The sequence below is a fragment of the Oncorhynchus nerka genome, linkage group LG3 (genome assembly GCF_034236695.1).
Source record: "Oncorhynchus nerka isolate Pitt River linkage group LG3, Oner_Uvic_2.0, whole genome shotgun sequence".
Taxonomy (NCBI): Eukaryota; Metazoa; Chordata; class Actinopteri; order Salmoniformes; family Salmonidae; genus Oncorhynchus; species Oncorhynchus nerka.
This window is the reverse complement of record NC_088398.1, coordinates 47,381,879-47,404,471: the sequence shown is the minus strand read 5'-3', so window position 1 is coordinate 47,404,471 and position 22,593 is coordinate 47,381,879. Positions and strand designations below refer to the sequence as shown.

At 44.8% G+C, this 22,593-nt stretch overlaps 1 protein-coding gene across 2 annotated transcripts in view; it reads right to left on the bottom strand.

Moving 5' to 3' along the window:
• LOC115109675 (ATP-binding cassette sub-family C member 4-like) overlaps positions 1–14,954 on the bottom strand; it is a 46,679-nt gene extending 31,725 nt beyond the window's left edge. For both annotated transcript variants that reach the window (XM_029634886.2, XM_029634893.2), the window contains exons 1-19: positions 14,666–14,954; positions 14,029–14,139; positions 13,585–13,705; positions 13,183–13,407; positions 12,849–12,938; positions 12,598–12,761; positions 11,260–11,385; positions 9,771–10,020; positions 9,312–9,422; positions 8,872–8,961; positions 8,222–8,413; positions 7,982–8,076; positions 7,700–7,786; positions 7,473–7,569; positions 6,806–7,021; positions 3,705–3,836; positions 3,497–3,534; positions 3,086–3,186; positions 2,471–2,617 (exon numbers count right to left, since the gene is read on the bottom strand). In XM_029634886.2, the coding sequence (XP_029490746.1) occupies positions 2,471–2,617; positions 3,086–3,186; positions 3,497–3,534; positions 3,705–3,836; positions 6,806–7,021; positions 7,473–7,569; positions 7,700–7,786; positions 7,982–8,076; positions 8,222–8,413; positions 8,872–8,961; positions 9,312–9,422; positions 9,771–10,020; positions 11,260–11,385; positions 12,598–12,761; positions 12,849–12,938; positions 13,183–13,407; positions 13,585–13,705; positions 14,029–14,139; positions 14,666–14,739 (2,467 nt within the window). In that variant the 5' untranslated portion in view covers positions 14,740–14,954. The remainder of the gene's footprint in view (positions 1–2,470; positions 2,618–3,085; positions 3,187–3,496; positions 3,535–3,704; positions 3,837–6,805; positions 7,022–7,472; positions 7,570–7,699; positions 7,787–7,981; positions 8,077–8,221; positions 8,414–8,871; positions 8,962–9,311; positions 9,423–9,770; positions 10,021–11,259; positions 11,386–12,597; positions 12,762–12,848; positions 12,939–13,182; positions 13,408–13,584; positions 13,706–14,028; positions 14,140–14,665) is intronic.
• Between the last annotated feature and the right edge of the window lie 7,639 nt (positions 14,955–22,593).

Below are 22,593 nucleotides of genomic sequence, written 5' to 3'. Positions count from 1 at the left end.
AAATCTAGCGCGTTATATCTGGACGTTCGGTGAAAGTTCAAATGTCGCTTTATGCATCATAACCGACTAAATCCATCGAGACATCGTAAGGTTGTCAAACAATCCAATAACTTTGTACAATACGAAAAAAGGCAGACCCAAGTCATTTAGCCAAGCAGTATTGCAGAGCTACAATAGCTATCCATCAATCATAATCCGCCATTGATTAGTTCAATTGTTATACAAACCACATCTAATCGCAAGACAGACTTCTGTGCAGTGGTAATGTTTAACTCCCAGTAAGACAGTATGTCAGCCAACAACATATCAAACACAGCAGCAGCACACATCACTTACAAGTGTAAACAGTTGTCAAATCCTTAACAACGCCGGCATCACTCACACTTTGTTGGCAACACAAGGGAAAGTCACACAGACCAAGTCTGGGAGAGAAAACAACAGCGAGAGACACAGTAATACCAGCGCTGACAATACCACTGATGACAATAGCTCTGTCTATCGTCTGTTCTATTGATTCAAGGGGAGTACCTGCTTCACAATTACAGCATGAGAAAAGTACAGCACGATTCAGAAGACTTCATAACAGATAAAGACAAACTTTAGAAATGACATTCAAAAAAGGCAGAGATATGTTGTGGTGGTTTGATAGGTTGTCAATAGCATTTTTTTTTTGGGGGGTGCAAGACCACAGGAGAACCTATATACCTATATTTGAATAGAAAAAGGTTGTGTCTGATCTGAATCCAGTCAGACATACTGGAGTGTTTTCCAGTCTAGGGCTGAGGCTGGAAGGATTGGACCGGTCCATCAATGGTTACTGATAGCAACACAACAGCAATCAGATAGCAGCATCTGTTAAGCCTCTCCTTCACTGCGCTATTAAACAGACGGTTACATTATTCAAACTGTTTGTGCTCCTCCTATGTGTAGATTACCAGGGAGGTACACGCCCAGATAAGCTGTCAGGTAGACGAGCACACAAAAGAACGGCGGGCAGCAAAAACAAAAACCCAAAGATTAAGACCCACACTGTTTGCTCCAAACGCAACGTCCTAAAGAAACCTGCATCACTACACGCACACTTCTAACGCAGAAACCACAACGCTACCAAAAAAAGCTACCATACTTGTAGTTTTGCTCCCATCTTATTATGACTCATTCTACTGAGAAGTTTCCTTCATGCTGAAAATGCCCAACCGTGCTGATTGTGCTGTACATGCATGTCACTATGGAGAGATTAGCCCGAGTAATTATGTGCCGACAGGTGAACAATGGCATAGGAAAAGAGTAGTTAGCAAAGTGGCCCATGATATTTGACCTGGATTATGAATGAAAAAAGGGAAATGAGAAAATATATATTTACCACAGAAGCATCAACAACTTTCAGATGAATTGTCAAATTTAAAATGGGGAAGAATCCATTTGAACAATTTCAGGTAGACTTGTTGAAACAATCTTTTTAACGGAGCCATATTGTGAAGCAGCCTTGTTACATGAAGATAAGGAGGAAGTGTCCTTTAGAGTGGGTCATCTTAGTTGTGGTGTTTTAAAATCATGTCCATCTGCCCACTCCACTCTGTCCAAACAGCTACAGCCTACAAAGCTAATTAAATAAACAAAGATTTCTGATACAGTTCAACTGGCCTTGTATTTGCTCAGCTCTGTCGTTCAAATACCAGACTCTGTCCAAGACCTAGAGCAAACAGTATTCATTCAATATCATTGTTTGCTTTTTGGTTCGCGCTCACGGTTAATAGATAACCCTCTTCTCAGTCATTTCAAAAGACGTCACACCTAAGCACAGACTTATTTCACATGCATTTTGACTCACAATTTAACTCTTGGGTGATTGGTTTTATGATTACAGTTTATATGAAGCAGTTCTTGGAAACAAAAATCAACTCTGGGATGTTCCAAATAGACAGCATTGTCCTTAAACCCAGTACCCATATAACTAACAAGTGTCTCTTTAAAGTCCAGATAACCCTGTGATAGTCACCCAGGAAGTGTAACCATATCTAGCAGGTATATTACTACGTGAACGATTTCTTTAGATTTGATTAATAACACAATATTACTAAGAATAGTGCATGTATTTGATTTCTGAGACAAATCAAACATTTGGAATTTTAAAACAGATATGAATCAATTGTCTAAAAGCTGTTTTTGTGTTTCCCTCAGTGGAGAGCCGTTGTAAAGCGGGGACAGATATAGGTGAGCATCTAGCCTACTGTATATGTAAGCCAATGCAGAAACTGATATGTCCCAGGAATAGTCTGCACTCTAGTGGGCAGAATGGTTATTTAAAAGGACTCAAATGTAAGCAAACCGACTGTACTTTTGACACTAAACAGGTGAGGATGGCATCTCGCCTTGAAACATTAACTGGCCCGTTGTGGTTAAAAAACGCATGTGGTTATACTGTGTGTCCTTGAAGAAATGTACACATGGAGATGGCTGGGCCCCTTACCAATGGGATTGATGTCGAAGAAGCAGACAGGGGTGCGGAGGATGGCGGTGAACATGCGGTTGTGGAGGGTCTGGGCTGAGTTCACCAGGACGTTGAAGAACACAAGACTACGCAGGAAGCCAAATACGATGGTGGCCCCTGTTAAACCTATACACAAACAGAACAGGGTACAAAAAGATACAAATACATCAGGAGAGTACATTAGTACTTTCCCCCTCTCCAAGCAGGTCAACTGTTCACTTCACTGCACCATTGTTGGAACTGAAAACTCCAAATGGGGCTAGATTCCACTACAATCTCTCCCTCAGTGATTCACTTTTTATTCTTGAAGGCTGAGCTGCCAATAGTGATTGCGAACACAGGCTGAGGGGAAAACTGAAGAGGCGAGGGAGTCATGGGAAGACAATCACATCAGACCTAAGAGCAATCCAACTCTTGAAGACAAGAAAAACACTCCTATCTTCCCTAGCAGCTGAGGCCCGTACACACAGAGTACAGACACTGGGCCTTGAAGGCCTTGGGCTCCAGCCAAAGCCCGGGGATGTGTTCAGTGAATGGCTGGGTTGTGCGGAGCCTCAGTGGCAGACAAAGGGAGCTGAGCTCATTGTGCCTCACCTGCGTAAACACCCAAGTAAAGGTCAAGGTCCAGCTGCTGAGTGGCACTGCTGCCATTGTGGATGGGCTCCGTCACATTGAGATGCTCCTGTTCAGAGGCCCTGCTCGGCACAGAGGAATCAAAGCCACAAAGTCATCAATAGAAGAAAGCAGAAATCTGGAGGCAGGGTACAAAGCAATATGTTCCTAACCTGGGATAAAAGGTCAGCTTGAACGGCAACACATCAAAGTCAACAAAAACGCCATCGATCGGGATCATAAAAACAATGGTATTTCTTAAGACCAAATCAACCACGAGCGCTCAAACGGTTCTAAGCAAACAGGTTATGATGTTAACTCAATGTCATTTTTGGGGACAAATTCAGCAACTGAACTTAGGTATTAACGGAATCAAAACATTGAATTTCTCACCAGTAAGCGAGCCACCAATCCTGTAGAATATATGTGATCTTGAAAATATATAATGAAAAAGCACATTAGTTCTACCTTCCACATTATTCCTTACAATCACATTGATCTCCTACAGTAGGTTAGAAAATGTTCAATAGCCAACTTGTGATTTTTGTTTTATTGCTACATTAAAATACCTTCACTGTGTTGTAGTGTAAAAGCCACTCACATGTGCCAACAGGTTAAGGAAAACTAGGGCCAGGAGAACCAGGACGTTAGCACCTGCTCTGAAGTACTTCAGATAAAGATGGAGACCGATGGTTCCCTCTGAACGACTCTCCTCCAACACGTGTTGCACAGGCTAAAAACACACACAAATAGTCAAGCAAATGATTATTCCGGGACTACATCTACAGAGTAACAATCAAAAAGACTCTGCCGCGTGACAATTTCTTGAGCAGATGATCAGGGGACCAGAACATAATTGGAAATAACTTGTAGACCGCAAATTGACCGCAAGAAGATTAACAAGTTACAATATTTGACTGAAACAATTTCAAACCTTTCTTCGCTTACAAATGTATCACATAGATCTCTATTATGCGTGGGAATACTTTGGAACTAAAATCCCTTGGAGCTGATTTGTTGGTGTTTTTACAGCCTGTTATGTCCAACAAAAATGTTACTTTTTTTATTTTTGGGAGGCCAAATAAAACTACCCGCGGGCCAAGACTGCCCGCCAGTTGAGGAACCCTGATGTCGGCCCACTGATGGTAGAGCAAGTGAAACCATCTACTGCTCTCTAGTGGGAGAAAAGAGGAAGCAGCAGACAAATGTTTTAACTACAGCAGATTCGATGAGTTTTAGTCACAGGGTATCAGATGTAGTCGCAGGGTACAGTGAAATTCTTATGCTCTGAGCTCCAACAGTGCAGGTAAAATAAAATAAGTGAATGAGGGGTAGGAAGTCAGGGGGAAGGAGGGGGACGGGAAGCAGGTAGCTGTCTCATGGCTATTCAGCAGCCTGATGGTCTGGGGGTAGAAGCTATTGGCCAGTCTGACAGCTTGCCATGATACTCCTATACTGCCTGCGTATGAGTGATGGAAGCGGAGAGAACAGGCTGTGGCTCGGGTGGCTGAGGTCCTTGATGATCTTCTTGGCCTTCCTGTGAAAGGTGCGTTCGGCTGAGCATTTACCACCCTCTGTAGAGTCTTGCGGTCAGTGGCAGTGGCCGTACCAGGCCGTGATGCAGCCCGACAGTATGTTCTCGACGGTGCTCCTTCTTCACCATGGTGTCTGTGGTTTGACCATTTCAGCTCGGAGATGGGTATGGAGAGGAACTTGAAGGTTTTTGACGGTCTCCACAGTGGCCCCATTGATGAGGATGGGGGCGTGTCCAACCTGTTTCCTCCTGATGGCAACAATCAGCTCCTTTGTTTTGCTGATGTTGAGGGAGAGGTTGTTTACCTGGCACCATGTCGTCAGAGTGCCTAACTCCTCTGTAGCCTTCTAGTTGTTGTTGGTGATCATGCCTACTACCGTTGTGTCGTCAGCAAACTTGGAATTGGAACTGTGAGGCTACGCAGTCTTGGGTATACAGGGAGTACAAGAGGGGGACTGAGGACGCACCCTTGTGGGGCCCCCGTGTTGAGGATCAGTGTGGAGGAGGTAATGCTGCCAGCCTTCACTGCCTGGGGGCAGCCCATCAGGAAGTCCAGGACCCAGTTGCATAGGAAGGAGTTCAGTCCCAGGGTTGTGAGCTTTGTAAGGAGCTTAGAGGGCACTATTGTATTGAAGGCTGAGGTATAGTCGATGAAAAGCGTCCTCACACATCCATTCCTTTTGTCCGGGTGGGTAAAGGCAGTGTAATGGCGAATGCACTGTCTGTGGATCTGTCAGGGAGAGGGTCGAGTGTGTCTGGGAGGGAGGAGGTGATGTGGTCTTTGACTAGCCTCTCAAAGCACTTCATGACGACAGAAATGATTGCAACGGGTCAGTATTAATTCAGTTCAGTTACTTTCTCTTTCTTGGGCATGGGGATGATAGTGGACATCTTGAAGAAGGTGGGGATAATAGCCTGAACTACAGAGAGAATTTTTCAGAAAACACAACAGCTAGCTGGTCTGCACATACTCTGATGCCGCAGCTAGGAATACCATTTAGGCTGGCAGCCTTGCGAGGGTTAACACTTCCATACATCCTCTGTGGAGACCGTGAGGACGTACCCCTCGTTGTCCTCAGGGGCTCTCCTCGGCAGTTCAGAGCCGTTATGCTCGACGCGGGAGGTGTTTAGTTCATGCGTTAGGGCGGCATTCATGATCGTTAGAAGCTCCTGCCACATACGCCTCATGTCCGACCCGCTGAATTGCTCCTCCACTTTGTCCCTATACTTGTGTCTCTGCATCTTGTTCGATCGACATAGGCCATATTTGTACTATTTATACATGCAATGGTCCCCGGTCTCCTTGCCGTGTTCATGAGCAGCATTGCTCTCCTTTTCCCCCTACAAGGTTGCCATCAAGCCACGTTTTTTTGAAAGAAACCATCGGTATCATATCTATGCATTTTTTCCTATGAATCCGGTGACTCTGTGTATTCCTTGATTTAGTCCCCAGAGGCACCCCGGAAAATATTCCAGTCCATGTGATCAAAACAGTCATGGCGCATGGATTCTGACCGGTCAGACCAGCATTTTAAAACAGACACGACCACCAGAACTTCACTCAAGTCTTCGTTTGAAGGCGGGATTATCTATACAAAACCGTGGAGAAGCTTGGAAGTTCCTGTATGTTTTCCCATCACACCACTTGTTATTGGTAATACAGCAGATGCCACCACCTTTGTTCTTGCCAGAAAGTCAGCTTCCTAAATTGCTCAATGAACTGTAAACCCCGCTGGTTGTATATAATCCATTTGGATGTAGGAGGAAGGCCAAATCGGATGTCCCTCTGGAAGGAGATCCACGCTCTCAATTCGTCAATTTGTTCAATGTTTGAACATTTTTCGAGTAGCATGCTTGGCAATGGAGGCATCTCAATCTCACTAAGATGCCTCCACGTCTGCCTCTCAATCAGGTTCTTCGTTTCCTTCTCTCCGATAGGACTCCCAGGTGCCTCAGCGAAGAGGCTGGACCATGAGCAATGGTCAAAAGTATGGGCTTTGGTCAAAAGTAGTGCACCAAATAGGGAATAGACTGCCATTTGGGATGCAACCTCAGATATGATCCCCTGTCATTCTTCTGACAAACAAGACAGAATAGGAAGGTGTGTGCTCTCCCAGGGGATCAGACAGAAATGTGTGGAGGGAGGGTGTTACTACACTGTTACCCACCTCTGGTTGGTCCACTCCCTCCATCACAGAATGCATGGAGGAGGAGAGGGAGGGCATAGAGCTCTGGGATAGGGTGTGTGGGGAGCCGGTGAGTGTGCCTGGGGCAGGCTCCCCCTTCCCCTCCTCCTCGTCCTCCTCATCCTTTTTCAGCAGCGAGGTGAAGTCTAATCCAGAGCCCTGGAGTTCCGTGAACGTACCCCGCGCCACCATGTGACCCTAGAAAGAAAGTTCTTAGGTCAGCCCTCTGAGGTGTGTTTACCAAGTTGTGCTATTCATGGTTTTACCTCCGCCACGTCACTGCCATTGTTATGAATGTTCTACAGACACCGCAGCCATATTGGTGCCCAAAAGTCAAATCAAGTGTTATTTGTCACACATACACATGGTTAGCAGATGTTAATGCGAGTGTAGCGAAATGCTTGTCCAGCCAGTCCAGAGATGCCCAGCCATTCTGAACATGGGCTTATGACTGTTTTGTCTAAATTACACTAGTGGCCTGAAAACACGATGACATTGATGTGCACTGAGTAGAACTCTCAGCCGGGAGTCATCATTAAATGTAAAAAAAACAACAACAAACAATAGTGACTAAATATGCAATCCATGAATAGAGATGGTATGGTACCACATTTGAGCCACCCGTACGCATACACACAGACACACTCACTTCCTTCAGAACTAGGATCTGGTCTGCAGCCTTCAGGTACTGCAGCTGGTGGGTGACAAGGATGCGCGGCTTCTTCCGCAACAGGCCACAGATACACCTAGGCAGGTAGACATATAGCAGCACAACAAACAGGTAGAAATAGCTTACTGGTTTCGTCAAAGTATTCAAAATGCATGCGGGAGCGATGCTGTGCTAGTGGGAATGCTTCCAGCTGCTCAAGGACTTACTGCTCAAAGAGGTGTTTCCCCACCTCAGCATCCACAGCACTGAGAGGGTCATCCAGCAGGTAGATATCAGCATCCTGGTACACTGCTCTGGGATGGAAGGACACGCACACACAGCTTCATTCACGTTAACCAATGACACACAGCTATAATACAAGTTTCACGTAAAACAACACAAATCCGTTTTCCTGACCCTATGACCTGGCTCGGGAAAACGCTTGGCCCAATTTGTAATATAAAGTGGATGTGTTCCACTACTGCTGTTGGACAGAGAGAGAGACGTACCTGGCCAGGCTGACCCGGGCCTTCTGTCCCCCGCTGAGGGTGGCTCCTCTGTCCCCTATCACCTCCAGGTCCCCATCAGGCAGCAGCTCCATGTCCTACACATACAAAACAGTAGCAGACTACGACACTTATCACGGGGAATCAATCACATTCACACAGTGCACAGAACGTTTATCGTGATATATTGCATCTAGAAAGGCAACGATTCAGACGGTAGATATTTGTCAATGAGAGTCTTACTCTCTTGAGGGCGCAGGCTCGGAGAACCCTCTCGTACTTCTGAGGGTGGAGCGCTTTGCCAAACAGGATGTTACTCCTGATGGTCCCTGGGAAAATCCAGGGCTGCTGGGATGCATAGGTCAGTTCGCCTTTGAACTTGACCACGCCCTTATCCGGGTTCAGCTCCCCCAGGATGGTGCTGAGTAGAGAGGACTAAGATATGAGATAAGTTATTAAAGACATGTAGAAAAAGAGGGTGATATGCACATCCCATAATTGAGATAAAAATACTTGGATAAAGAAATGAGAGGCTCGCACACAGAATATTATTGCTCCTCGATTGCCTTTCATTCCTGCAGCAGTGGAGAGCAGCAACATTCTGCGTGGGCCTCTCAGAAGTTAAGATATGGCATTAAGCAGTACAACTACCAGGTGTAAAGTAAGATTAGAAAGTAAATTGTAATTCGATTAAGGAATGCAGTGGCATACTGCCCATGTAAGGGTTTAATGAAGATTAAGGTCAAGCTTTCAGCATAGCCAGCTGTCAAGAACAAAAACACAGGCAAGGTAATACCCTCGCTCTTATAATCATTGATATATTCTCAGGTTTTTGAGTAATACTACCCCATATGCCCTGTAACACATACGGTATACAGTACAAAAAGTCAGACCTTTCCAGCCCCAACTGGTCCAATGACAGCCAGGAGTTGCTCTGACCTCAAAGTGAAAGACAGGTCCTGCAGTGTCGGAGAGTCTAGTGCCTGTTGAGACCACAGAGGAACATGAGTGGGTGAACAACATCCTTGCAGTATATAGGCTACTGTACACATACAGGTTCAAGGTCAGGCCTACGTACAACGGAGCAAGGCAGACACTGCTTGGTCATTTGCGTCATGACATCACCTTCCTGAGATCTAAGGTCAACTCTCCTTACTGAAGAGATAAGCTAGCGGGTTTCTAGGAGGGTTGTAATGGTTGGCTTAGAGTGTAAATAACAGATGGGAGCATGGTATCAAATCCCGGTGCAGGCTTGTACATGCACTATTTTCTAGTGATGCCAAAGGAGCTTGAGTCTTGGTCAAAACAACCATGCTGAAATAGGCTTCCCCACCTTGTTCCAGAAGCAGATTAAATCCTTTATTTCCACCATACAGTCCTTCTTCTCTGCCACAGGGAGTCCAAGATCCTGCGCCGAACCAACTTCCTCCAACATAAGAAAAGTCTGTGAGAAAAAAGAAGAAGAAAACCCTGAATGAGCCGATCGGCCAGACACATTTTAGGCACATAATAAACCTTGCACCACTGCATTGAATGGAATATAAGAGCATCAGATAATGATGTACTCTAGCCTACAGGTGTCCAATCACAGCAGTATCATGTTCAACTTTACCAGCTGTACCTAGTTAATTCCTGTGTGCATTTACTTTAGTGCAGTGTGAAGTTGCCCTGAGACGCTGATCGTGGGTCAGTTTTGCATTTCCCCTACTAACTGTTAACGCTAGGATTGGGGGAAGAGGAAGCTTGACCACTAGATCTGCAGCTAGGGGAAATATAATCCAGGAGCGTTTACCTTGATCCTGCGGATGCTGATGAGAGCCTCAGAGACCTTCTCTACGGCATTGGGGAAGAAGAGGGTGACGGTGAGTCTCACAGCCCCGTACAGAGAAACGGCCACAAATACCCGGCTGGCAGAGATCCTGTTCCCCATCAACACATAGACAGTGAAGGTGATGAAGACGATGATCTTGCTGGCCACAAAGAAGGAGGCCATGTTGAGGCCTCTCAGGTAAGAGCTCTTCATGATCTTGGAGATCTCCTTCCTGAAAGTACAAGGAGAGGGAGAGGTTTTCAGATGTTTGTTTTGCTACAAAGATATTACAGTACTGTGAGTTCCATGCCTAAGGAGCAGAAGGCTGCTAGGTCACAAATCTGATGTAATCTGATGTTGACCTCTTGAGTTTTAGCCTACAGTATAATATTAGAACAAACATGTTGATCATGTCTAACGTTCCCTCTTAGAATAAGGCGACTAAGGTTGTGGTGGGGAGAGTGGTGGCAGTAGATGACATTCTGTTGAATGAAGAGAGTACTTGTGTGTGGTATAAGAGGTCTTTAATTTAGGTATCTGACAGTGTTTTGTTTTTTTCAATCCTGGCACTACACACCCGATTCCAGTAATAAACTCAACAAACCCTTGTTTAGTAGAACCAGGTGTGTAGTTCTACAGCAAAAAAACTAAGGTTGTGTTCCTCTGCTCGGATGTTTCTGGCGCATGACAGAATAGGTATTTTACGTATCAGCTAACCTCATCATGTCTCCTAGCAATCTGGTGCCTGACGGCACTGTCCATGAGTGGCACGCAAGCATTGGTTTATGTATGCAACGTCTCAGCGAGGGGGAAAAAAATGTGCGTTCCTTTGAGTCTCCAGGACCAGGATTGAGAAACACTAACCTAACGCGTTTAAAGTCAAACACGGGACACTGTCAGGTTCTGACTAGCTCGGGTCCTCATGCCTGGCCAGGCTAACTATGACTGACTTAAGGGTAGACTCAGCGAAATGACGATGCCAAAAGCGGCCCCGCAGGATAATGAGATAAGCACGATGCAAGACTTCGCTCTCACACAGGATCTGCACATGCGTACAGATTGGTTTCTTGCTGTTGCTGTTAGAGTGTAGTAGCCACGGGACTAAAACAGCAAAGCAGTCGGGCCTCGTGCTTCGACGCTCTTAGTTGTGGAATTTGACCCACTATGCTGTTTACTTTCTTCATCATATGGCTGAGTCTGCCTTTAATTAATGTATACAATAGCACAAAGTTGAGAGGCAATAGGACATCCATTCTCACAAACTTCAACATGTGGAAATAATGTGCGTTGGGATAGTATCCACTTTCAAATGCATATTGCAAAATTGGGTTGATTTGGCACTGGGAAACGGTAGAACTGTTCTGATACGAGTTTGAATAGTTAAAAGATGACTTCAAGCTATACAATTCAGACTCAATCGTCGTAAACCATGGAAATCAAACACAAAATAAGTCAATCAAATATAATTCACCTTCTGACTTCATCTACCAGAGCTGCAAAAGGCTTCTCCCAGGCATACATCTTGATGATCCGGATCCCAGAGACCACTTCATTCATCGTGCGTATTCTGTTGTCTGTCAAGGCTGCGGTTGTGCCCCTAAACATTGTAAGAGACAAATCACTTTATCTAGGCATTTGAGTCAGTGCAATGTTTGCCATTCAGCAGATGACAGGGGGGGAAACACGGTTTTCATTTTACACTCATGTTTCATTCATCACTTTGACTTTCATTTTAGAGTTTCAGCTGGTATTTAAACTAAAGCTTGGTCAAACTGGGCCATAATTATGAATCACCCTTGTAGATCGGTCAGGAGGCATGGCTATGTCGCAGCCTAGAGGAAGCATCTGGGGTCAAAAGCTCACTTGATCTACACTTAAATGAAGAGACCTGGACTTACAGTAATAACCCATCTGGAACAAGTACTGTAGCAGACTAACAGGACACCACACCCATGGATACAGTAATAACCCATCTGGAACAAGTACTGTAGCAGACTAACAGGGCACCACACCCATGGACACAGAAGGCATCAAATAGGCATCAAAGTCTCTCCACCAGTATTATTTCACAGTGCCAAGGTATCCACACAGCGACTTACAACGCCAAAGCAAAACTGGTTCAGACACACACACCACCCCCATTTGTTTTCACACTGCTGCTACTCGCTGTTAATTATCTATGCACAATCACTTCACCCCTACCTACATGTACAAATTACCTCGACTATATCCTGTACCCCCACACACTGACTCGGTACCGGTACCCCCTGTATATAGCCTCCACACTGACTCGGTACCGGTACCCCCTGTATATAGCCTCCACACTGACTCCGTACCGGTACCCCCTGTATATAGCCTCCACACTGACTCGGTACCCCCTGTATATAGCCTCCACACTGACTCGGTACCTCCACACTGACTCGTACCCCCTGTATATAGCCTCCACACTGACTCGTATATAGCCTCCACACTGACGGTACCCCCTGTATATAGCCTCCACACTGACTTGGTACCGGTACCCCCTGTATATAGCCTCCACACTGACTCGGTACCCCCTGTATATAGCCTCCACACTGACTCGGTACCGGTACCCCCTGTATATAGCTTCGTTATTGTTACTTTATTGGGTTATTTTTTAAATATATTTTTTTACTTTTGTTTATTTGGTAAATATTTTCTGAACTCTTATTGAACTGCACTGTTGGATAAGGGCTTGTAAGTAAGCATTTCACAGTAAGGTCAACACTTGTTGTATTCAGCACGTGACAAATAAAGTTTGAATTGATACATTATGGTACATGTACAGTACCTGAAAGAGGAGAACAGGCGACCAAACAGAGTCTGTATAGGCATCAGGAAGACCAGGACGGCCATTCCTGCAAGGCATGATGGGCCGATCTCATACCATAACAACACCATCACAGCCGCTGCTTGTAGAGGACCCACCCAGAGGAAGTGCAAAAAGATAGTGACCTGTGGAAGGATGGGAGAAGAGCTGTATGCTATTGAGCAGTGTCATTTGATACGCAAATATCTTGAATGTGTCTTTTCAGCGCCTACCTCATCAAACTTGTTGACGTCGTTTGATAAGAGGTTGACGATTTGTCCAGTGGTGGTTTTTCCCAGCGCTGTGCTGTTAAGACAGAGGGCCTTTGGAGATATCAAAGGACCGTGTGTATTTAGATTCACGCAACAGTCAATTTGCATGCCTCGTGTGATAAACATGCACTGTAAAGATATTTAAAAGATTGCTGATGACTAGCTGAATGACCTGTCATTATAGCCAAGAGTGTTTCCGTAGTGACGAGACAAGGTGGGGGGAGAAAAAAAAGAAGAAAAAAAACTTGGGGTCCTGTTTATATAGGTTTTAATCTGAGAGCTGGAGGTTACTGACCTTCCGATAGATCATGTGACACATGGCCACCCGGATCTTCATCCCGGCTCGCTGCACGTGGTAGAAGTAGAGGTGGTGCAGAGCAGCCAGACCCAGGGTGGACAGGGAGACGCCTGCAGCATAGCCACAGGCCTCATACAGAGCATCCATGTTGTCAGGGTCATAGCTCTCAAAATACCGGATGAGCTTCCCAAGAAGTACTGGCTGAATCACTTTGATAATTTCCTGATGAGAGGGGGAAAAAACAACTACTTCAAGGTTTCAGAGAGGGTGACGTCACCGATTGAAATGCTACGAGCACACATCACTAACTAGCTAGCCATTTCACACCAGTTACACAATCATGGGTAAGCTACTCTGTGAATATTGTAAGTATATGCCTGCAGACAGTTTTTGTGGTACCTCAATGAGAGTAAATATTCCTATGACAGAATAGGACCTCCAATAGCACGCAATGAGGACTCTGGTTAGTCTGGGTGTGCGCAGGTCCTTAGCAGCCCACTGTACTTCTTGATCCCAGTACCTACAGACAATAGCAATGTAACACTCAAACAACAGCCACAGCATCCAACGTACTGCATTCATCAAACTCTCAGAATGTGTCCGGGTTGCATTTATTTAACTGGGCAAGTCAGTTAAGAACACATTCTTATCACAATGACGGCCTACCCCGCTCCAACCCAGACGACGCTGGGCCAATTGTGCGCCACCCTTATGGGACTCCAAATCATGGCCGGCTGTGATACAGCCTGGAATAGAACCAGGGACTGTAGTGACGCCTCTTGCACAGAGATGCAGTGTCCTAGCCCGCTGTGCCACTCGGGAGCGCATTAAGGTGTGACTTACCACTGTAAATCTTCTCCTAGTCTCTCAGATCCATCCTCTGGGAGAACTTTGTACATGTCATGTTCCTCTAGCCTCCGATTATAGCCGATACGGAATAAAGGATTCAGCCAGCTGGTGACAAAGGAACAAGTATGTGTTTATGTACAGTACACGTATACAGTAAATCATTTAAGTAAAGTTCAGAGTAAGTTATACTGGTAGAGGATAACAAACAGTATGTTGGATTTTTTGTTATTCACACATGCATAAAAAAAAAGAAGGCCTAAAACTTATACACATTTGAATGCATGTTCTGTCCATTCGTTTTAGAGTAATAAACAAAGTACCAAAATACAGTTCAAATGTAAATGTTTACTTTAGGCACACTCGCAGCAATCAAACCAAACAGCCCTGTGGACTGACAGTTTTGTTTTAAACTTTCATAGAAGAAGTGATGAGGTCATTGTCTGAGCACCTTATCTACCGGCAGTCGTCCGTGTCCTTGCGCTCTAGAAGGCTATGGCAACGGAGCTGGTAGGATACACGTCGGGATACTGCAAGCGTCATTCACACTTGAACATTCATAGCAACTGTCAAAACCTATTCGGATTTGTCTGTCAATAGCTGTCAAACATTGCCGCTACTGTACTTTCCTTACCAGAAGAAAATCTTGGAAAGAAGATTAGCTGTAGCCGATGGATTATCCTTCGCCTCTTTCCGCAAAGGTTCCATGCTCTGACAGTGAATGTAAACTGAAAACAACCTGTGTATGTAGCTGAAAATATATAATTAAATACAGAAGGCAACTTAATAGAAAATATAGATTATTTTCTCAACGGCAGCACATAGCCTACATAGCCTACAATCGACACAGATAATGAGACCCGTGTGAAGCTAGATAATGAACTGTGCATAAGAGCCGCGGCTCGGTTTTCATCAGTGCGACCGCGCACCCCGCCATTGAGGGGATTCGATTAATTCCCCCGGTGAACCGGGTTTACGTTGATTGCATTCAATTTGGAGCAGAGTGCCCCGTTCTGGACGACGGCGAAATCGGATCAAAACAAAAGCGACATAGATTAATAACGTGTACTAATGAGTAGGATTCCGTGTTTTTACATGTGAAAGTAATCGCTTTTGATAAAAACGCTTTATCTGACTTCCCAATGCTAACGCATGCCAGAACTTCTTCTATGGTATATTGCGATCACACAATTTAATGTACATCCCGCTACCTACTGTGCGGGATGGAAACAGGAGTCCCACAAAACTAAACAAAATAAACCTACCAAAAAATAAATCAATCTGATCCCTACACAGACCAAAGGGGAACCTGAGAGGGCGGGTCTTCTGTCGCCAGTACCCTTTGCAAGTCTTCAGATGTAAAATCCTTAAAAAGTCTCCAAATGTCCAGTTTCTTAGACTTCTTTGAGACTTGTGTTGTACCGTTTATAACTATAGCAATGAAGGCAAACAAAATCCACCTTTTAACACACCTGGGAAATTTTGTCTGGAAGCAAACATTTACTACAGGCTGTGGTGCATCCACTAACATATCTTCACTAGCATCACTTGTTTTCTCTGTTCTTTTAATTGCCTCTACAGGAGATTCAATTGACCGCCCTAACTTTTGCCACCTCAATCTCCTTCACTCTTACAGGGCAATCCAGGAACTCAGGATCATGATTCCCACCACAATTGCAACCCTGTCGTCCTTCTACACATCGTTCTTCAGTATACTCTGTCCATCACACACTTGAAACATGGCCAAATCATTTACAATTCGTACACTTCAAAATCGAATTTTATTAGTCACATGCGCTGGTTAGTTGAGGTAATATGTACATGTAGGTAGAGTTAAAGTGACTACGCATAGATGATAACAACAGAGAGTAGCAGCAGTGTAAAAGGGGGGGGTGCAAATAGTCTGGGTAGCCATTTGATTAGGTGTTCACTAGTCTTGTGGTTTGAGGGTAGAAGTGTTCTTACAGCGTATCTTACATAACCAAGCTACACATGCGTAGATATTTGCTCTTTATCAAAAAACAACAGAGCCGACAGACTTTCTTCTTCTTCTCCATTCACCCGGCGGGTCAGACGCTGGGCACCAACTACACCTCGAATTCTTTTCAGGTATTCAACCGGAATATCTGTCACGCCTAAGGGACTCCTATGACGGGTGGTCTTCTCCAAAGTTCAAAACACAACATGTATGTTGGCCCACTGCAATCTTCCTCTGTTCTTTAGAAACACAATTCATCAAAATAAGATCACTCTGACAGACTCCACTTTTACAAGCACATACTTCATAATTTTCAACACTTCTCCCACATATGCATCCTTACTTAACAAACGCATCTCAAATCAAATCAAATTTATTTATATAGCCCTTCGTACATCAGCTGATATCTCAAAGTGCTGTACAGAAACCCAGCCTAAAACCCCAAACAGCAAGCAATGCAGGTGTAGAAGCACGGTGGCTAGGAAAAACTCCCTAGAAAGGCCAAAACCTAGGAAGAAACCTAGAGAGGAACCAGGCTATGTGGGGTGGCCAGTCCTCTTCTGGCTGTGCCGGGTGGAGATTATAACAGAACATGGCCAAGATGTTCAAATGTTCAAGATGTTCAAATGTTGAAACTAAATGGTGGACTGGGGACAGCATGTCAGGTAGTCCTGGGGCAATAATCCTCCGAATAAAGAGCATATGTTGGGTGGCCAGAACAGAACATGAAACAAATGTTCAGAGCAGCAGCACAGTCAGGTGGACTGGGGACAGCAAGGAGTCATCATGTCAGGTAGTCCTGGGGCATGGTCCTAGGGCTCAGGTCAGTTGAAACTGGAGCAGCAGCATGGCCAGGTGGACTGGGGACAGCAAGGAGTCATCATGTCAGGTAGTCCTGGGGCATGGTCCTAGGGCTCAGGTCCTCTGAGAGAGAGAAAGAAAGAGAGAAGGAGAGAATTAGAGAACGAACACTTAGATTCACACAGGACACCGAATAGGACAGGAGAAGTACTCCAGATATAACAAACTCAGCAAGAAGCGATTCATTATCATCCATACACGTATCCTCCACTCCATTTTGAGACAATTTCCTTTTTGTTTCAGTTTTCGATACTACTGTTGTCCATTCAGAACATTTGTCTTCGCCTACTTTGCTCGACGCGCTACTTCTCCGCAGAGACGTCCAGACACGCTGACATAACTGGAAATTCCTAACGCATTCCAGATTTTACAATGCCTGGATAGTTTATGTATCAGCTACTGGGAACCGGGAACAAAACTAAAAAACAAGGTCAAATCTTGACGTCAGCGACCTTCAGGTCGGAAAGTTGGAGCTTGAGAAACAGGCCCCGTTCCCGACTTGGAATTCCGAGTTGGAAAACCATTCAAAGCTATTTTTCTCAGTCTGAGCTTTTTTTCAGAGTTCCCAGTTGACTTAAATGCATTGAATTCGGAAGTTGGAGATTTCCCAGTTCCCAGTTGTTTTGAACAAGGCATAGCAATCTGTTGCCCGACGGCACAGTCGATAAAGTGGCATGCAACCATTGGTTCCCCTGCGTAGGGGAACACGACCAATATGACAGCGCTATGGAACACCGTTTGGGTCTTTGCGTGTCAAAAAAGATACACATCAAATAATACTATTTGAGGTGTCAAATAAGCTTGTTGACCAATCAGGACCTGAATATGACTGTACGTCACATAATAATTTAACGCGTTCATAAATTTTTTCACGTAGTTATTACACATTGATTACACTATCACTCGTATTTCATGTCACAACCTTGTTTAACATGATCTAGTCTAAATATGTTATGATTCCACCAATTGTAACCTTCTGCATACCTTTCAAAGAGGTACTTTTATTTTGAAGGCAAACCGCAAATTCCACTGTTGTGTCTAATCCTTATTGTGGCTATTTTCACAACACATAACCCGGTCCGGTCGAGCCTCACTAGCCTGATAAAGCTAGCTTGCCGCTTATAATGGTGCGGGATCATTACCAAGATGGCATAGCAGTTCAGACGTCTTTTGTCCTCGTCTTGTCGTGTCCTGTATATATATATATATATATATATATATATATATTTACAACTTTTTTCACATACATTTTATTTTTATTTTCCATCAACTCATCTTCAAAACACTCTCCTGCAACCCATCTCACCAATTTATATTTATAAAAAAGTATTATTTACCTCAAATCTGTAATCCTCCAAGAAGCTAACCAGAAACTCCAAGAAGCTAGCCAGAAGCTAGCCAGGAGCTAGCCCAGAAGCTAATCCAGAAGCTAATCAGAAGCTAGTTCAGAAGCTAGTTAGCTTCTTTACTGGCAAATCGTTAGTATTCAGCTAACCACGGTTTGTGGTCATCAGCTATCCTTTAGCTCGAAAATCTATTGCCAGTTTTGTACGGCGGCAGCCGGCTCGGAACGGAACATACCGGACCAATTTTTCTCTCCATGTCCCTGGATTTCAACTGCTCTCTGGACATTCATACCCGGATCTCACAGCTAGCTAGCTGCTATCCGTGTGACTATCGGCTTTCGTCGATTCCGGAGCAAACATCAATTATTCCGGAGCTAGCCAGCTCCGTCAATCACTCCTGAGTTCCATCAATCACTCCTGGGCTGTAGTCACCTATCCGGACCCGTTTTACTGCCTACGCGGAGCCCCACTGGGCCTTCACAACTGGACTGCCGACGTTATCTACCCGAAGGAGATCCGGCTGGCTCCTCCGTCGCGACGTTACCTGAACGCCCATCTGCGGCCTGCTAACCGTTAGCTGTCTTACTGGCTGCTATCTGAATAGACAATCGGACAATTTATTTATTTTTATTATTATTATGTTTCTTCTTGGGCCTCTATAACTATATCTATTGTTTTTGTTGTTGTTGTGTGATTTGGATTAATCCCCTCTACCACACGGAACCCCACTAATCTACTGACGGAACGCAAGAGGTGGCTAACAACAGACCTCCATCCTATGCTAGCTTGCTACCGATGGCCTGGCTAGCTGTCTAAATCGCTGTGACCCCCAACCAACCTTTCCACTCACTGGACCCTTTTGATCACTCGACTAAGCATGCCTCTCCTTAATGTCAATATGTCTTGTCCATTGCTGTTCTGGTTAGTGTTTATTGGCTTATTTCACTGTAGAGCCTCTAGTCCTGCTCACTATACCTTATCCAACCTATTAGTTCCACCACCCACACATGCAATGACATCTCCTGGTTTCAATGATGTTTCTAGAGACAATATCTCTCTCTTCATCACTCAATACCTAGGTTTACCTCCACTGTATTCACATCCTACCATACCTTTGTCTGTACATTATACCTTAATGCTATTTTATCGCCCCCAGAAACCACCTTTTACTCTCTGTTCCAGACGTTCTAGACGACCAATTCTTATTGCTTTTAGCCGCACCCTTATTCTACTCCTCCTATGTTCCTCTGGCGATGTAGAGGTGAATCCAGGCCCTGCAGTGCCTAGCTCCACTCCTTTTCCCCAGGCGCTCTCTTTTGACGACTTCTGTAACCGTAATAGCCTTGGTTTCATGCATGTTAACATTAGAAGCCTCCTCCCTAAGTTTGTTCTATTCACTGCTTTAGCACACTCTGCCAACCCGGATTTCTAGCTGTGTCTGAATCCTGGCTTAGGAAGACCACCAAAAATTCAGAAATTTTAATTCCAAACTACAACATTTTCAGACAAGATAGAACTGCCAAAGAAGGCGGTGTTGCAATCTACTGCAAAGATAGCCTGCAGAGTTCTGTCCTACTATCCAGCTCTGTACCCAAACAATTTGAACTTCTACTTTTAAAAATCCACCTCTCTAAAAACAAGTCTCTCACCGTTGCCGCCTGCTATAGACCACCCTCTGCCCCCAGCTGTGATATCATCCTAACCAACTTCCCCTCTAAATACACCTCTGCTGTCTTCAACCAAGATCTCAGCGATCACTGCCTCATTGCCTGCATCCGTAATGGGTCAGCGGTCAAACGACCTCCACTCATCACTGTAAAACGCTCCCTGAAACACTTCAGCGAGCAGGCCTTTCTAATCGACCTGGCCGGGGTATCCTGGAAGGATATTGATCTCATCCCGTCAGTAGAGGATGCCTGGATATTTTTTTTAAATGCCTTCCTAACCATCTTAAATAAACATGCCCCATTCAAGAAATTTAGAACCAGGAACAGATATAGCCCTTGGTTCTCCCCAGACCTGACTGCCCTTAACCAACACAAAAACATCCTATGGCGTTCTGCATTAGCATCGAACAGCCCCCGTGATATGCAGCTGTTCAGGGAAGCTAGAAACCATTATACACAGGCAGTTAGAAAAGCCAAGGCTAGCTTTTTCAAGCAGATATTTGCTTCCTGCAACACTAACTCAAAAAAGTTCTGGGACACTGTAAAGTCCATGGAGAATAAGAACACCTCCTCCCAGCTGCCCACTGCACTGAAGATAGGAAACACTGTCACCACTGATAAATCCACCATAATTGAGAATTTCAATAAGCATTTTTCTACGGCTGGCCATGCTTTCCACCTGGCTACTCCTACCCCGGTCAACAGCACTGCACCCCCAACAGCAACTCGCCTAAGCCTTCCCCATTTCTCCTTCTCCCAAATCCATTCAGCTGACGTTCTGAAAGAGCTGCAAAATCTGGACCCCTACAAATCAGCCGGGCTAGACAATCTGGACCCTTTCTTTCTAAAATGATCTGCCGAAATTGTTGCCACCCCTATTACTAGCCTGTTCAACCTCTCTTTCGTGTCGTCTGAGATTCCCAAAGATTGGAAAGCAGCTGCGGTCATCCCCCTCTTCAAAGGGGGGGACACTCTTGACCCAAACTGCTACAGACCTATATCTATCCTACCATGCCTTTCTAAGGTCTTCGAAAGCCAAGTCAACAAACAGATTACCGACCATTTCGAATCTCACCATACCTTCTCTGCTATGCAATCTGGTTTCAGAGCTGGTCATGGGTGCACCTCAGCCATGCTCAAGGTCCTAAACGATATCTTAACCGCCATCGATAAGAAACATTACTGTGCAGCCGTATTCATTGATCTGGCCAAGGCTTTCGACTCTGTCAATCACCACATTCTCATCGGCAGACTTGACAGCCTTGGTTTCTCAAATGATTGCCTCGCCTGGTTCACCAACTACTTCTCTGATAGAGTTCATTGTGTCAAATCGGAGGGTCTGCTGTCCGGACCTCTGGCAGTCTCTATGGGGGTGCCAAAGGGTTCAATTCTTGGACCGACTCTCTTCTCTGTATACATCAATGAGGTCGCTCTTGCTGCTGGTGAGTCTCTGATCCACCTCTACGCAGACGACACCATTCTGTATACTTCCGGCCCTTCTTTGGACACTGTGTTAACAACCCTCCAGGCAAGCTTCAATACCATACAACTCTCCTTCCGTGGCCTCCAATTGCTCTTAAATACAAGTAAAACTAAATGCATGCTCTTCAACCGATCGCTACCTGCACCTACCCGCCTGTCCAACATCACTACTCTGGACGGCTCTGACTTAGAATACGTGTACAACTACAAATACTTAGATGTCTGGTTAGACTGTAAACTCTCCTTCCAGACCCATATCAAACATCTCCAATCCAAAGTTAAATCTAGAATTGGCTTCCTATTTCGCAACAAAGAATCCTTCACTCATGCTGCCAAACATACCCTTGTAAAACTGACCATCCTACCAATCCTCGACTTTGGCGATGTAATTTACAAAATAGCCTCCAATACCCTACTCAACAAATTGGATGCAGTCTATCACAGTGCAATCCGTTTTGTCACCAAAGCCCCATATACTACCCACCATTGCGACCTGCACGCTCTCGTTGGCTGGCCCTCGCTTCATACTAGTCGCCAAACTCACTGGCTCCATGTCATCTACAAGACCCTGCTAGGTAAAGTCCCCCCTTATCTCAGCTCGCTGATCACCATAGCATCTCCCACCTGTAGCACACGCTCCAGCAGGTATATCTCTATAGTCACCCCCAAAACCAATTCTTTCTTTGGCCGCCTATCCTTCCAGTTCTCTGCTGCCAATGACTGGAACGAACTACAAAAATCTCTGAAACTGGAAACACTTATCTCCCTCACTAGCTTTAAGCACCAACTGTCAGAGCAGCTCACAGATGACTGCACCTGTACATAGCCCACCTATAATTTAGCCCAAACAACTACCTCTTTCCCAACTGTATTTAATTTATTAAGCTCCTTTGCACCCCATTATTTTTATTTCTACTTTGCACATTCTTCCATTGCAAAACTACCATTCCAGTGTTTTACTTGCTATATTGTATTTACTTTGCCACCATGGCCTTTTTTGCCTTTACCTCCCTTCTCACCTCATTTGCTCACATTGTATATAGACTTGTTTATACTGTATTATTGACTGTATGTTTGTTTTACTCCATGTGTAACTCTGTGTCGTTGTATCTGTCGAACTGCTTTGCTTTATCTTGGCCAGGTCGCAATTGTAAATGAGAACTTGTTCTCAACTTGCCTACCTGGTTAAATAAAGGTGAAATAAAAAAATAACGTTATAGCTTTGGGC